This window comes from Emydura macquarii, unplaced genomic scaffold (genome assembly GCF_026122565.2).
Source record: "Emydura macquarii macquarii isolate MOO-44397 ecotype Brisbane River unplaced genomic scaffold, CSIRO-AGI_Emac_v2 contig_1790, whole genome shotgun sequence".
Classification (NCBI taxonomy): domain Eukaryota; kingdom Metazoa; phylum Chordata; order Testudines; family Chelidae; genus Emydura; species Emydura macquarii.
The window spans coordinates 14,915,322-14,929,623 of record NW_027131927.1 but is presented as its reverse complement, the minus strand read 5'-3'; the positions used below and the strand labels follow the sequence as shown (position 1 = coordinate 14,929,623).

The 14,302-nt window shown below is 41.2% G+C and overlaps 1 protein-coding gene across 7 annotated transcripts in view; it reads left to right on the top strand.

The window, feature by feature from the left end:
- Positions 1–14,302, top strand: part of INTS10 (integrator complex subunit 10) — a 47,497-nt gene that overhangs the window by 28,568 nt on the left and 4,627 nt on the right. For 6 of the 7 annotated variants that reach the window (XM_067556941.1, XM_067556940.1, XM_067556943.1 and 3 more), the window contains 5 exons: positions 1,870–2,025; positions 3,409–3,517; positions 4,155–4,234; positions 4,755–4,917; positions 6,071–6,164. In XM_067556941.1, the coding sequence (XP_067413042.1) occupies positions 1,870–2,025; positions 3,409–3,517; positions 4,155–4,234; positions 4,755–4,917; positions 6,071–6,164 (602 nt within the window). The remainder of the gene's footprint in view (positions 1–1,869; positions 2,026–3,408; positions 3,518–4,154; positions 4,235–4,754; positions 4,918–6,070; positions 6,165–14,302) is intronic. The other variant, XM_067556944.1, reaches the window with a different exon arrangement.

Sequence of the window (14,302 nt, the reverse complement as noted above, 5' to 3'; positions counted from 1 at the left end):
GACTGCCATCTTTGTCTACAGAGTGTTAGTGATATACTCTATAAAGTGTTTGGGATTACTCATATAAATTCAAAATGTCCAGTGCACCCAGCTCAGTCTGGATGGATGGCGGTTATGAATTACCATCAGCAGATGGAGACAAAATGAATACAATGTATAATAATCCCTTAGAAGAGGGTTGGTTTACTGAGCAAGCTAGTTCTCTCTCTCATTTCCCATATTCAGGTGCTCTGGTAATTAGCATGTCTCCTTAGGTGAAAACTGCTCTGTGGGAGAGATTTATAGCTAGTTTTCCCTTTTGAGTTTTCATTTTTACCTTCTCACTGTGTTTTTTTTTTTTAAATTGGAGGTTTTAAATAATTTGTCTTCTCTAAACAGGAGTATTTCTTGCTCCGTCCAGAGCTATGTGGGTGAGATTACCTAAATGGCCCAGTATTTCCTACCTGGCAGAGTCAGGTTTTGCCCAGTGAATTTATGGTCCCTAATCCCAGATCTCCAGTATCTCTTACCAAGTGAGAGGTTGTAGTTTTGACTAAGAGGATTTCACAGAGTCTACCTGCCTTTCCCTCTCCCTCATCCCTGTATACACACATTGATTGTGGATAAATTCAGAGTTCATGGCACCAGATTAGCCAGATGGTTCTCCTATATGCTAGGAACTGGCAGTTTCCCCAGGTCTTGCAGTGGAGTTACTGGTTCTGGAAATGGTAAACCACACAGAGAGCCTCATTTTGTTGGGCACACACACTGCCATCTTTCCTGACTGCTGAACAAAGTTTAATGTGCCAAATCTATATACCATCAGACATAGCCGTGTGGTCATAGGTGTTTCAGTCGTGATAGGTGAGATGCACTGGAGACACTTTTGGGCCATCTTGGTCCTGGCTTGGCCTGGGTCCTTCCAGACTAGGATCCATGAATACCTGACTAGAAATAGCCCGTTGGGTCTTGTTGCATAATTGTTCCCTTCAGCTCTGACTTCTCGGTTTACTGGTTGCCCCAACGTAGGAGTGAATGGGGACTAAATGACTAAAATATTAGGATACCCACTGGATTAGAGACCTTAAAAACAACAATCTAGGTTTAAGTATAGTTAATATTTGTATAAAAATGAAGATTGAATAACCCCTTTTGGATTTAACACAAGGAGTCTTGACTGCTTTTACTGTTCAGTTTTTGTTCAGTAAATCACTCTGTTCTTCAGGCAGCATGCCATTTAAAAAAAAAGCTGTTTTGAATTTTTAAATAACTTAGTCTGTCCTTCCACAACAGATTGTTTTATGTCTAATTAACAATTAAAAGAGAATCTTCCAATCAAACAGATAAACAAACTGTGCATCCGAGAGAGAGAGAGGAAGAGACAAGTAAGGTTTTCTTTGATCATCTAAAATTATGATCAATAATAATGAAATAAATGACAATTTATCTTAATACATTTTGGGCAACATACCATGAGAATTGCAGACACATGCAATGCTTGACTCTTGTAGATCCATTCCAATGCAGCGAACAGACTTTTTCAGTGGACTTTAATGGCTCCAAAATAAATTATTAGTTAACCCTTGGGACTGCGTTTGTAAATTCAAATTTCAATTTGAAAGAAATCTATTTAAAAAAATCAAATTTAAATATATGTAAAGAGAATAGTAGTTTTTATTTTTCTCAAAATTAGACCTATATCTTCCCTTGTCTCTAGCTCACGAATGTACCATTTAAACCCCTCTCCTACTAAGTCCTAGATCAGATAGCATGACATTTTGAAGTCTTCACTACTTGGATAACCTTGGTTTTGGAGACTTTCTAAAGTAGGATTTATAACCCTGTGAATTGTGTGTGAGAGCTTCTAATGTTCTTAATTTTCTTTAAAAGGGTCAGTATAAAAAAGCAGTTACTAGCTTACATCACTTAGCAGCTCTTCAGGGATCTCATTCTCAGCAGCAGATCACAGGACAAGGATCACTACTAGAGAATCAGAGAGCGCTTATCCAGTTAGCTACTTGCCACTTTGCCCTTGGAGAATACAGAGTAAGTACAGCATACCAGCCCGCTTCCCTTGACTTTCCCCTCCATCTGCTAGCCTCCCTAGGGGCTCCAAGCTAGCCTCCTTCTAACAGATCAGACATGACACCCGATGCCAGGAGGGCACTGCATCTCTGCCGATGCTCCCAGAACGCATGATAGAGCTGCCAAATGTGTATCATGTGAAATATGGTCTATTTGGCAGCTGTGAATTTGCATGCCTGAGCTGTGAATGTCTTTACTTTCAAACGTTTGAGTTACTTGTTAGATTAATCTTAATTTCAAATTACCTTCCTTTTTTAGCAGTAGGTTTGATAATTGCAGCCTTTGTCTAAGGATTCTTATCTTTGTTGTTGACATATATATGCTTAACCTTAGCTTCACCTCAGTTTTTAGCGCTGATCACATGGAGGTGATTAAGGATAGGCTGGCAATTTTCTTGGGAGGTGGGGCGGGCAGACGTCTGGGTGGTGGTGAAGGGGTTATTGAAAAAATAATCTTACTTTTTGGAATATGATCATAGAAATGAGTTACCACCTGACAATTCACCATTTGGAGAATAATATTGTCTGGCGTGACCTCTTAATACAATTTAGCTTTGGAATATGTGGTTTTTTCCCTTATTATTATTACTACAATAGTACATAGAACGGTGGGGTACAAACACAGTATTATTCCCTGTCTCAAAAAACTTAGTCTAAATAGACAAGACAGGCCAAAGGTGGGGGAAGTGATTTGCTCAAGGTCACATGGCAGGTCAGTGGTGGAGCTGAGACTAAAACCCAGGGCTCCTGAATCCCTCATGCTCCCTCTCCACTGGCTCATATTTCCCCCCTACAGATAACTTCTTTTATTAGAAATCTTTAGGTTTCTTTAAAATTGATTTATCTGATTATACATCCCTCTTATGCACTTTTGTTTCTTAATAAATTACGAGTAGGGTTTACAGCACTTCTGCAGTGCTATCAGATTGCAGTTTTGACTTTTGGGGGATAACTTCTAGGGACTGAAAAAGACTTATTTTAATTTAAAACCTCCATACACAGTGAAAACAATTAGAACGCTAAAAGTAAATTGTTTTAAATTGCCAATGGACTATTCCTTGCACTGTTGAAGTAAAGAACACTGTGAAAGAAATAAGCAAGTAAAGGGGGCAATTTCATCAATTCATATTACAGCTTTTTCCCTCTGTCCAGAGAAATTAGATTACTTTGCCCATTAATCCATTAGAGATCATAAATTATATCAGGTGTAGAGAAGATCTTCTGTGTTCCCTTTTCTGCTGCCTACTGCAAGAGTTCTAATTCATTGTTCTATTAGTGATAAATCTGGATTTAATTTTAAATTTAGAATCTCAGGATAATTTATCTTTTATATTTTCTCTTATAGTTGACATGTGAAAAAGTACTTGACTTAATGTGCTATATGGTACTTCCCATACAAGAAGGGGGTAAAACACAAGAAGAGCAGCCTAAAGTGAAGTCTAAATTCAGGAAAGGTATGGGAATTTTTTGGGTTATACTTCTGAACAGCTGTCTAGAGATACTTATGGGGTGGGGGAGGAATTGTAAGATTTTCGGTGACAAATTATAGTAAAATCCTTACACTCTGCTCTGGAGAGTGTTGCAATAGGCATATTGTATATATGTTTCAGTCACTTATAAATACACTAAGCTTTCAGGGTTTTCCTTATGTTGCATTGTAGTGTGAAAGCTCTGATGTCAATGAGAGAACATTGGTTACACCTTGTCCTTGTATCGCCAGGAGAAACCTTATTACAAAATACTCTTAAGCATTTCACCCACCTTAATTTTAGAACACACTTGTCTATATTCTAAAGAAAACAAACAGTACGTTAGTCCTGTGGAAAGAGATGGCGTTCCTTATCCTCCTTTGTCTCTTGTTGTAAATGGCTTGTCATCAATGTCACTTTAGTGTGTAGAAAAATACACAATTATAGCACAAGGAAAGAAGATGGGGCTTTTTAAAATTACTTTACATTTTAATCATTCTGATTGAGGCATGGGATTAGGTAATTGTAAATTTGTTCCTCCTGTTTCCCATTCTGACTTTTTAATCAAAATGATAGGATTATGTGACATGCATAATTATGTAATGTAATTTCTCTATTACAGGTTCTGATCTAAAACTTTGGCCATGTACCAGTAAAGCTATTATGCCATATTGCCTCCACTTATTATTGGCTTGTTTCAAGGTAAGTTATAGTCAAAGCTCCATATTCTATGTGCATTTTAGACCTAAATTATGCTGCAGAGTTCTTGAAATTATGTGGCACTGCCCCCTCCTCGCCCACATCTAGTACAGTACCTTAGTACCAATATCTTTTGCTTTACTCATTCCATTTGGCAGTCAGTCTGGATAGAGATTTTGGCAGCTGGGTGGGTGACCACTGAGGCTGTTTGTATCCATGAAAACATGAAAGGTAGTACAAAGGCATGGTTTCTATTGGGAGGGAATGAATAACTTCTTTTCCTCTTCCTTTTTGGCATGGGTGGAAGTGATTAATTTAGGAGAAGTTGAATCCCCCATTTTCCCATGCTAGCAACCCTCAACAGCAACTAGCTGCCCTTTCACTCATCCCAGTATCTTGCCGTACTTCCAGCAACTATTCATAAGCATGTACTCTCTGCCCCCATTATTAAGTTTGGACACTGGGTGTAGTAAATCTGTTCTGATGTTATTGACCTGTTCAGTGTGAATCTTTTTTTTTACAGTTGAGAGCTTTCACAGATAACAGGGATGATATGGCTTTGGGTCATGTGATTGTGTTGCTTCAGCATGAATGGCCAAGGGGGGAGAACTTGTTCCTGAAAGCCATCAACAAAATCTGTCAGCAGGGAAACTTCCAGTATGAGAATTTTTTCAACTATGTTACAAGTATCCTTTTTCCTAATAAAAAAGCTATCAGTGCAGCAAAAAACAATGCAGAATCCTCTTCATCTTCCAAAACCATCCACTAGCTTGTAGGAAATAGTCACTTACTAAAATACTTATCTTCTTTTCCAAGAGACCAATTTCGTACTTATTTGCATGCCATGCAAGCCTGTTGTAATCAATGGGAATGCATAAAGTATAACTCAGAGTAGAATTGGCCATAAATATGAATGTGTGACTCCTGCTGATACCTGGAGAATATACATCCCTACATTGTTGTCACTCCTCAGTTTAATAAAATGGCAGTGGCCTCCTAACACTTCCATTACAATCAGGAGTTACCCTGGGCCATTGTGCTGGAGTTTTTTGGCTGTGCTACTGGATGGGAGCAGCAAAGTGAAAATTATGTGGTATCCAAGCCTCAAGAACTCCAAAATTTTGTCACTTTCACTTTGCAGATTGTGGGTCATATTTTCAGAATTAGGTGTATGCACATTCATAAAAAACATGCACAACAAACGTCCAATATGTGCATACATCAGGTATGTACATGCATATATGGTCAGCTATGTGTCTGTCTAGTCAGGTATCTAATTGCAGTAACTATTAAATGAGGAGGTTTAACTACAATTGTAGACCTCTAACTAAAATTCTGTTCTTGTGTGCAGAAACTGTGGGAGAGGTTAAGGGAACAAATTAGAGCAATGGAGTTGGGAAGGAAGAAAAAGTAAATATGAAGCAGAAAAGACACACAAAATAAAGAATGAGAAGAGGGGAAAAAGCTAATGTCGGGTCATTTCCTCCTCAGTCCCAGTCTGAAACTTTGATACCACATTGATCAGAAAAAAGAAAGCTGCTCTGTCTGACTTGCACATATGTGGTGATCCTAATGTGTGGGTGCATTGTACCTTAAAAAACAATCTGTAAAATATTTGGAGGCCTTTACTAACATATGGTACATTTGTTAAATTACCAATGTTTTATTTGTATATCAAAGAACAGTTTGTTACTGTTAACTTTGTCTTGTCTCTGGCTTGCCTTTCAGCAGGGATAGTGTTGCTTCAATTCTTCTTCTTTTTTTTTTTTTTTTTTTGTGAGATTGCTTTATGAAGATCTATATTTTTTTTTCTATGAAGTCCTGAACCTTTTCTTACAGATATTGATATGCTGGAGGAATTTGCCTATTTAAGAACACAAGAAGGAGGGAAGATTCATTTGGAATTGTTGCCAAACCAAGGAATGTTGATAAAGTAAGGGCAAAAATGTTTGTCTATTTTCAAATGATCTGAAATGCGTCCACGGTGTCCGCTTGATTTATGTGAGCCTATGGCTAGTATGTTTGTGATACTGTATTTCTAACATTTAAGGAGGTCAAATAAGACCATGGGTTTGTGCTTCTTTTACCAAATTCTGGGCTTTTTGGTGCACTTCAACTTTAAACTTGTCTTAACTGCATTTTTTGAATTCTGTTGCATTGGTTGCTTTGGAAAAACTGGTATTGACTGGGTACTCTTACTTTTTCTTCCTGAAACCTGCACAGTAAAGGTATTCTTAACTAATTAAGCATTAGGGTAGAACATTTTAAGAAGTATAATTACAGGTATTAAGGGGAAGCTCCGTTTTATACAGTTATGAAAGCTTGCATGGAGCTATGTATAAATTATACTCCGAGTAAACTTAATTAAACCTTTGCCTGGAGCCAATGGATTTTCATCTCACCTGAGCCCAGCTAAGCAGAATCAGGCTTACTTATTAAAAACTGCTGCAGGAAATCATTTGGGTAATTCAGTAGGAAGTAGATTTCCCTCTGAGTTAGACTAATCCAGTGCCCTCAGCAAGGTTTTGGAGACAGAAGAGGTCCAGAAGGTCCAGAAAATTGGTCATAAAGAACCACTGGCATTTTTATAAATGTTGAGATGTTTAAACCCTAAGATTTTCAAAAATAGGAGCTTAAAATTAAAATCTTAAGTCCATATTTAGGTTCCTAAATAAGTCTGGCCTGATTTTCAAAGTGCTGTGCAATCCATTAGCTTCTGTTGAAGCTGTGGGTGCTTAGAACTTGTAAAAACTCAGCCCAAACTTACGTAGGTGTTTAAATATTAACATTAGAGCCTAACTTTAAGCTCCAGATTTTGAAAACCTTGTCTCTGACTTTTTTCACTCCTCTTCTTGAACTATTATGTAATAAGCTTATTATTTAACAGTATACCTGTGCTGCTGATCCTCCTGGTCATGGTTATCAAACTACCCAAAAGTGATGACCTTTATGATACTGACAGTCTGGACAGCAGTGCCAAACATGGGACTGTCAGTGAGAACCCATCCTGCTTTACAAAAACACACAGGTTCAGAAAATGTAACACTGAAGACCGAGGCTACTTGGGAACTTCCTGGGCATTGATTCATGTTCATTACAATAATTTAATACTGTTTTGTTGTACCTTCTCTTCTGTCTTTTCCTATTGGGTAACCATTATGCTCAGTGTTCTAGCTGCACCAGCCAGGAAATAGGAGAACAGCGTTGTCTATTGCCAGAAAGAGAATCTCTCTAGTTGGCCTCCTATCCAGGCAGCACTTTGCCTCTTGCAATGTGGAAGGCAACCAGGAACAGATGCCCAATTACTTTTGCCCTACTAAGCCTTCCTCTTTCTGGATACTGACCTCTTCCTACTCCAATATGTTTGGGCTGCACCTTTCTTCTAGTAAATACTGGAGGCAGTTCATGTGTCCACAGAGGCTATAGAACCTGGCCACATCTCCAGCAATTCGGTGCCAGATTGTCTGCCGCCAGCCAGCAGAACCTCAGCTCAGCTATCATACCCTTGTAGATCCTGGCTTTTAAAGCCAGTATCCAACCAGCAGTAAGTGGTTTGTTTTCGTCCCAGCTGCCACATCATCTAACTCAGTGGTTTCAAGAAAAGTCTCTATGAAAGCTCTGCATCTTTGCTTCACGGCAATTTTGGCAGTAAGGGTGACCTGTTCCATATAAGGACATCAAGCCTTACTCAGGCTTAAAAAGACTTCTATGATGTCTTGCAGCAACAACCCAGGCAGATCAGCTGCTGCCCAATGAGATCTTTCCTCAGTATTGAACATACTGATGGGCCCAGCATTGCAATATGGGAGAAGTATCCCAAAAGCTAATTTCTTACCAGGTGGCAGTTTTAGTTGGTGTGACTTGGTTAATTGTTCCTTTGCTTTATATGCAGTTTTCCCTAGATGCTGCCATCTAGCCCGCCCTCCAAATTGGTTCCAAAGGGAATCCAGAGTTCCCCCTTTTCTGCCAGCGTTTTGCCCAGAACCTTCCACTACCCTTCAAAAGCAGTTATATTCCTCCTTGTCACAGGCTTGCCTGAGCCAGAGGAGCATGTCACAAACATGTCTTACAGAAGTCACATTAATACTCAACATAGGATGACCTCCCTGGATCCTGCAAGCCACAAAGTAAACAAAACAGTCGTTCATTGACTCAGACAAAAGGTCAGTCGGGTCCTGACCAGGCCAGGTTTCTTGGGTTAAAACAAGGAGATCCCTCTCCTCTCCCAGCTTCACCCTGAACTGGCTCCTGGAAGAAACAACCAGGGTGTATCCAGGCTTTTGCTGCTCCTGCTGGGCCCTGACTGGCTTCTGCCTGCTCCCAGCCCATTTAGCCCTTGATTATCCATTGGTTCTACCTACAGCTGAGGCTGGATGGCCTTTCTAGGCAGCTTCTGGAGGACTGAACGCTGTGCTCTTTTCCCCAAAATGACAACTACTTTGGGCAGAGTGCCCCAAGGTGGTGGGGCCTCCAGCAGGAAGCAGCAAATGCCTGGTACACCGTCACTCGCCTCTATAGCCCAGGAATGCAGAAAGACAAGTTACTATTTATATGCTTCAAAAGCACAAGGGCAGTGGAGCTTGGAAGACCTTGCTGGTCATAAGGATAAAGGATTATAGCCGGTGGGTTGATAATTTAGTCTGGTAAAATTCATGTGCTCTTTGTCACATTCCACTCCACCCCAGAGATGAAAATTAGATGGGCTACAGATCCTGAGGCGTCTGCCTCTTTCATCTGTGATGCAGCCCCCCGGTAGTTTTTACATACATTCCTCTACCTCTGTCACAGATGATCTGCAGTGAAATTTAAATTCAGCCAAGCTCCATTATAAGTAAATTCTCCTTCACAGTTATACTGTTTGTTACATCCACTGAGCGTAGTGGTTTACCTGTTAGAATACGAAGGGGACTCTCACAAGGAAAGAATTCGTGATTTTAGGCTCCTATTTTTTCAAATTGTGTCCTGAGAATTAATAATATTGATTGCTTATCAAGTGGTTTTGTCACCTTGTCTTGAAAGTTGATCATTTGTTTTTTTCTTTGCTCAGACGTATTTCTGAGTAAAATCTCTTTCCTAATGTGAATTGAAACATATCTTAAAATTATAACTTTATTCAAATTTCTATACTTGACTCTAGAGTTTATTCAAATGTTTCCATCTTGATCTTCTGGTTTTTATATTTCACTAACCAAATTTGAAAGAACAAATTACAAGATCCTCAGAGTTTTCCTTTATTATATTGGCTGTTCATTAGTCAGTATCTTGATACTCTCAAACTGTCACAAGCTAGGGAAATACTTCTCATTTAATGTCACATAGCAAGAATCAAGTTTCTATATCTGGAATATGCCTGGAATGTCACACAATTTAATAAGTTTTTGCTTGGGTATATCATGCTGTCATTTGCCATCCAATATTAAAAAACAAGGTATCTCTTGTTAAAGTATTACACTTCAATGGCAGTTACTTCACAATTTGGTACAAATACAGGCGTGTACTAAGGAGCTTGTTTAGAAATCATAACTGTTTGTGCTTAAAAAATATTATGTAGAGACACAGTCACAGTTAGTCTTCTGATGATATACCTTTAGGCAGCCAAATTGCAAAATGTAGTATGCCCTTTAATATGCATCACTTTGTGCAGGCATTTAGCCCTGATTATGGTTCTTGTAAGCAGCAGTGAAATAACAGGTGAACGGAACCAGTTTCCAGTTCTGGCCTCTACATTCCTGCTTGAAAATACTGGACCAGATTTTCAACAAAGCTCAGTAGCTCCATTGTCGTGATGTAATTTCTCACTGTTCTAAATGTCTTCTTGAAAATCTGGCGCCAGTTGTGGGTGCTAAGCACTTTTGAAAATCTGTCCTGCTAGTTTAACTAATCTTTGTGAACCAGTTATTTCAGGCTCTGGTGGTCTAATTTTGCTATTCTCAGCACAAAAGCAAGCCCTCTCTCTCATTCTTCCCTTGAATTATTTGATCGACTTTTTGTATAGATCTCCATCCCCTTGCATTAGTAAATGATAAATACTGGCCATAGTGTTCACATTCACAAGCAAAGATAAGTACCTAGGTCCATATTTAGGCATCTGATATTGAATGGCCTGGTTTTCAAAGGTTCTGAGTAACTTCAGCTCCTAGTAATGTTAATGCAGGTGGCGGATGCCCAACATTTCTGCAAATAAACCCATTTACTTAGGTGCCTGAATATGGATTTGGGTGCCATTTTCAGATTCCCAAACTGGAAAACTTTGACCACTATCTCTAAACCAAATTTCTCAAGCTCGGTCAGGCGGGACATTGCATTTGCTTTTGGCAGCTATCCTGAGATTTGGATTCTCCACTGTACATCACACACATGCCATGGACATGTGACTTGGCTTCAGAGACGGTATTACCCATCTTTCAACTAGAACGACCTGTGGCAGCTGGTCCATAACTCAAATGACCATGGCTTTACAAGAGACTACCCCACACCTCAGCCCAGTGAGTTTGCTCAGTGCGTGAGCCAATATCAAAAGGGAGGAGGTTCAAAAAGATTTATAAATGGGGGCGAACTGTCTAGTGAAGAAATGACTGTTTTCCATTCCATGTGCAATTCACAGGTCTGGCACTTTTGCACTGACGTTGGCACAGCAGCTCACACTGCTAATCTTGGATACCTTGCTTTTCTATTTTAATTTGGAAGGACGAATCAAAGGCGACCAGTGTACTAATTACAAGATCCTTCTGTAACACATGATTGAGGCTTTAATGTACAGAACTTGCCTGTTCACAAGATGTCCACCTGGCCTGGGCTCAGGAAGAGTTCCCTTAGCTCAAAGTTCTAAATGACTGGACCCCGCTGAGGTGTCTCTCACACCCCTGCCAAGGTACTCGGCTGCCTCCTGTGTGCCTGTCGTTAATTCCTTTCTGACTGCAGTTGGTGAGATGCTTTTGGGCGATGTTGACAGTTCCTTGCAATGTGTCTCTGGATGTCTTCTCCCCTCACCGGATCCTTTGTCCTGATGTATATTTTGACTCCAGCTGCAGCACAGATTTGCAAAGGAGTCCAGGGCCACTTGTATGGTTGATGTCCTCAGGTTTCATGTCCCCTTCACCTGCTCTCTTTCAAGCATCTTTTGGAGGTCCCTCTGCATTGTTATCACTCCCAGGGCTTGGAGTTCACTTTCTGCAGTACCTTTATTCTCCTGTCCTTTCCCTGAGTGACAGTTGCCCTTCTCCCAGGAGCCCTGAGGCAGTACCAATAGGTTTGGCTGCATGCAGGGGCTAAGATGACCCTCTATGGAATTCTCCAGCATTTTCTGCCTCCACCCCCCTGTGCAAGCAGCAAACTATGGGCTGGCTCCCCTGTCCTACTCCCTCCTTATGGATCTTAATTTATTTGCCAACAGGCTGTTGACCTTTGTGGAGCTTTGTGCCATGTGACTCCTTATCCATTGGAGCATCTCCTGACATCAAGCTTGGGTATTGTAACTATTGCTTGATACATTGGGCTTCTTGCTCAGCACTATTTTTGATATTTCTGACTCCTTCCCATGTCTTTCAAGTGGCAAAGTAAGCCAGTAACTTTAAATATAGTTGCGAGTGTGGTCATGCCATGTGTCTCACAGAGACATGCATGCCTGGAATCCTCTGCCTGAAAAAGGAAATACACTGGCTGAGCTGTAAGATATGCTCACCGATGTAACTATAAGTTATCAGTTCCTGAGAAGGGCTCTTCAGAGTCCTAGTCTGATCATTCTAAAAGTCTGATACAAAGCTAGCCCGAAAAGTCTCAGGAGAGTCACTGTGAAGGTGCTATCATGGGCATTGAGACTGTCAGCATCTCTCTGGAGGGTGCAGATTTGACAGGAGAAGTTGTGTAGCTCTCATTCCAGTGCTCCAAAGTGTACAAATTAAACTGTCTGATGCCATTCTGCACCAAGACTTCAGCATCCTTGTTGCCTCAATGCACCCAACAAGTGGTTCACGACAATCTTCTTTGAACAAGGCATTGCTTCAACCAAAGTATTGAGCTCAGTCTGTTTTTTTGTAAAGAAGGGTTTTGATCTCTGTAGCTATGCAGTTTGATCTGGCCACCTCTCTGACTCCTTGATTACCAAGTTAGTCTGATTCTGAGTCATGTATCCAGTCAACTTCACCTGAATTATTTGCCATCTCTGCTATTAGTCATCTTTCAGTCAAATGCACTGGCATCTCCACTCTAGGACATAACCAGAGTTGAAGTGCTGATGACAACTGAGTTAGCTATTCTTCTAAGGCTCTAAGTTCTCGAGGAGGAACTTAGCTAGACCACCAAAGGGCATGCACACGCCAAAAAGTGTGCCCTTTCCCAATGCCTAAAGCCTTTCATCCTCTCCAGAAGTCAGGCTTTAGGCAGTCTGGCTACGTGGAAATGCCACGTCCTGTCTCCCTAGAGCTATTGTGGATTTGTCTCAGTAAGGAGAGGGTTATGATAAAGAAACCCAACAATCCCTGTCATTTGGATGCCGGAAGGCCAACATAATGGAAACCTGAACTCAGAAGGAGGAGCTCCAGGTCCTTATCAAACTCCATGACTTGCTGAAAGGAGTGTGTAGAAGGTGATATGTCTGTATCTACTAGTTTGGAAAAGTAAGTCATGTAAGTAAATTTGGGAGACTGTTAGCCAAAAAAAGCTGCAGGTTTGTCAGATAAGCCTTCTTCTGTGCAATTAGCTTGAAGGCTGCAAGTTCAGGACGGCAAGGCTGGAGAAGGGGATAGAGTTTCGGAGAAAGTCCAAGTGGGATTGGGAGGACCATCCAGGTTCCCCCACAGGTCCAGAAGCTTGCATGCCAGGGCCATTGAATTCCTGGAACTAGCAACTGCCTGGCCTGCTCTGATCCTGCATGCAGTCTGGTCATCAAAGATAGTAGCCTGAATAGCCATCAAAACTCCTCCCAATCCCAGGAGAAGTCATTCCAGCCTACTGCAAGGGAGTCAAGGGCCAGAGGGCTGAATCGAGGATGGTTGGCATTGGAAGTGGAAAGAATCAAGTCTACCAGAAGGTATTCCTTACTGATGGCAAAGGAAGAGGAACCCCAGCTGGTGTGCACCCACTCGCCTGGAATAAGGGAGTAGTGGCTCGGCCAACCTGCTGTCACATTTTCTCTCCCAGGAAAAGGGCAGGGGGAGAGTCAACCCAGTGTCAAGCCTCTGTCAGAAGCCGATGGCTTGGGTGTTCCTCATCTGTTCACCTAAGCCACTGGTGTGCAATTGTCTCGGTGGGAAGTGAGGCAGCCCTTGCTAGGGACACAGAGGCAATCTGATAGCTCAAGTTTCCACCAGTTGAGAGACTACTCTCTTCTGGGGACCAAACTCTCAATCTGATGGGCATATCTGAAAACAGCAGACCCTGTTAAAGTGAGATGTGTTAGTCTATGGAATAGTCTCACTAGGGGAGTTGTTACTTAAGCCTTTTTGGAAAGTAGACTGGACAAAGCATTAGAAAATGTACTGTTGTCAGCAACCTTTCAGGGAGGTGTACTGCATAGTCTAGTAAGTTTTTGCCATCTGTGACAGACATGATTCTGTGACTCACTGTGTTTTCATTCGGAAGCACTGCAGGAGGGCAGTTGAACAGAGCTTGCCAGACATCGCTAGCTGCCTTGCAGGAAAGGAAATATACTGTTGCCAACAAGTTGGATCAGCTAGTTGGGGTCCCTCTGCTGGAAGTAGTGAATCAGCCAATGGGATTGTGGATCCCTTGATGATCTTGCTATGATGTTTCAGTTGCATGAGGAAGGGCATGTGGGCAGTACTCTTCTAGATGGTTCCAAGCTCACAGCACTATGGAGTTGTTTGCACCCTAAAAACATGGCCCTGCAGAGGAAATGTATCAACCATCGTAACTGGTAAGTCACCTTTTTGTTAGGTTCAGGAGGGACTCGGTGCATTTCTTCTCTTCCACCCCCTACCATTGAAGTGCAGTGTGTAATAGAATATTCCCGTCAGCATAACTAAGCTGCTGAGAGTTCCTTGTGAGACTTGATACCTGTGACTTTGTTACATGCAGGTAGGGTACTCTTCCCAGTGGTGATGACTTTAGCCC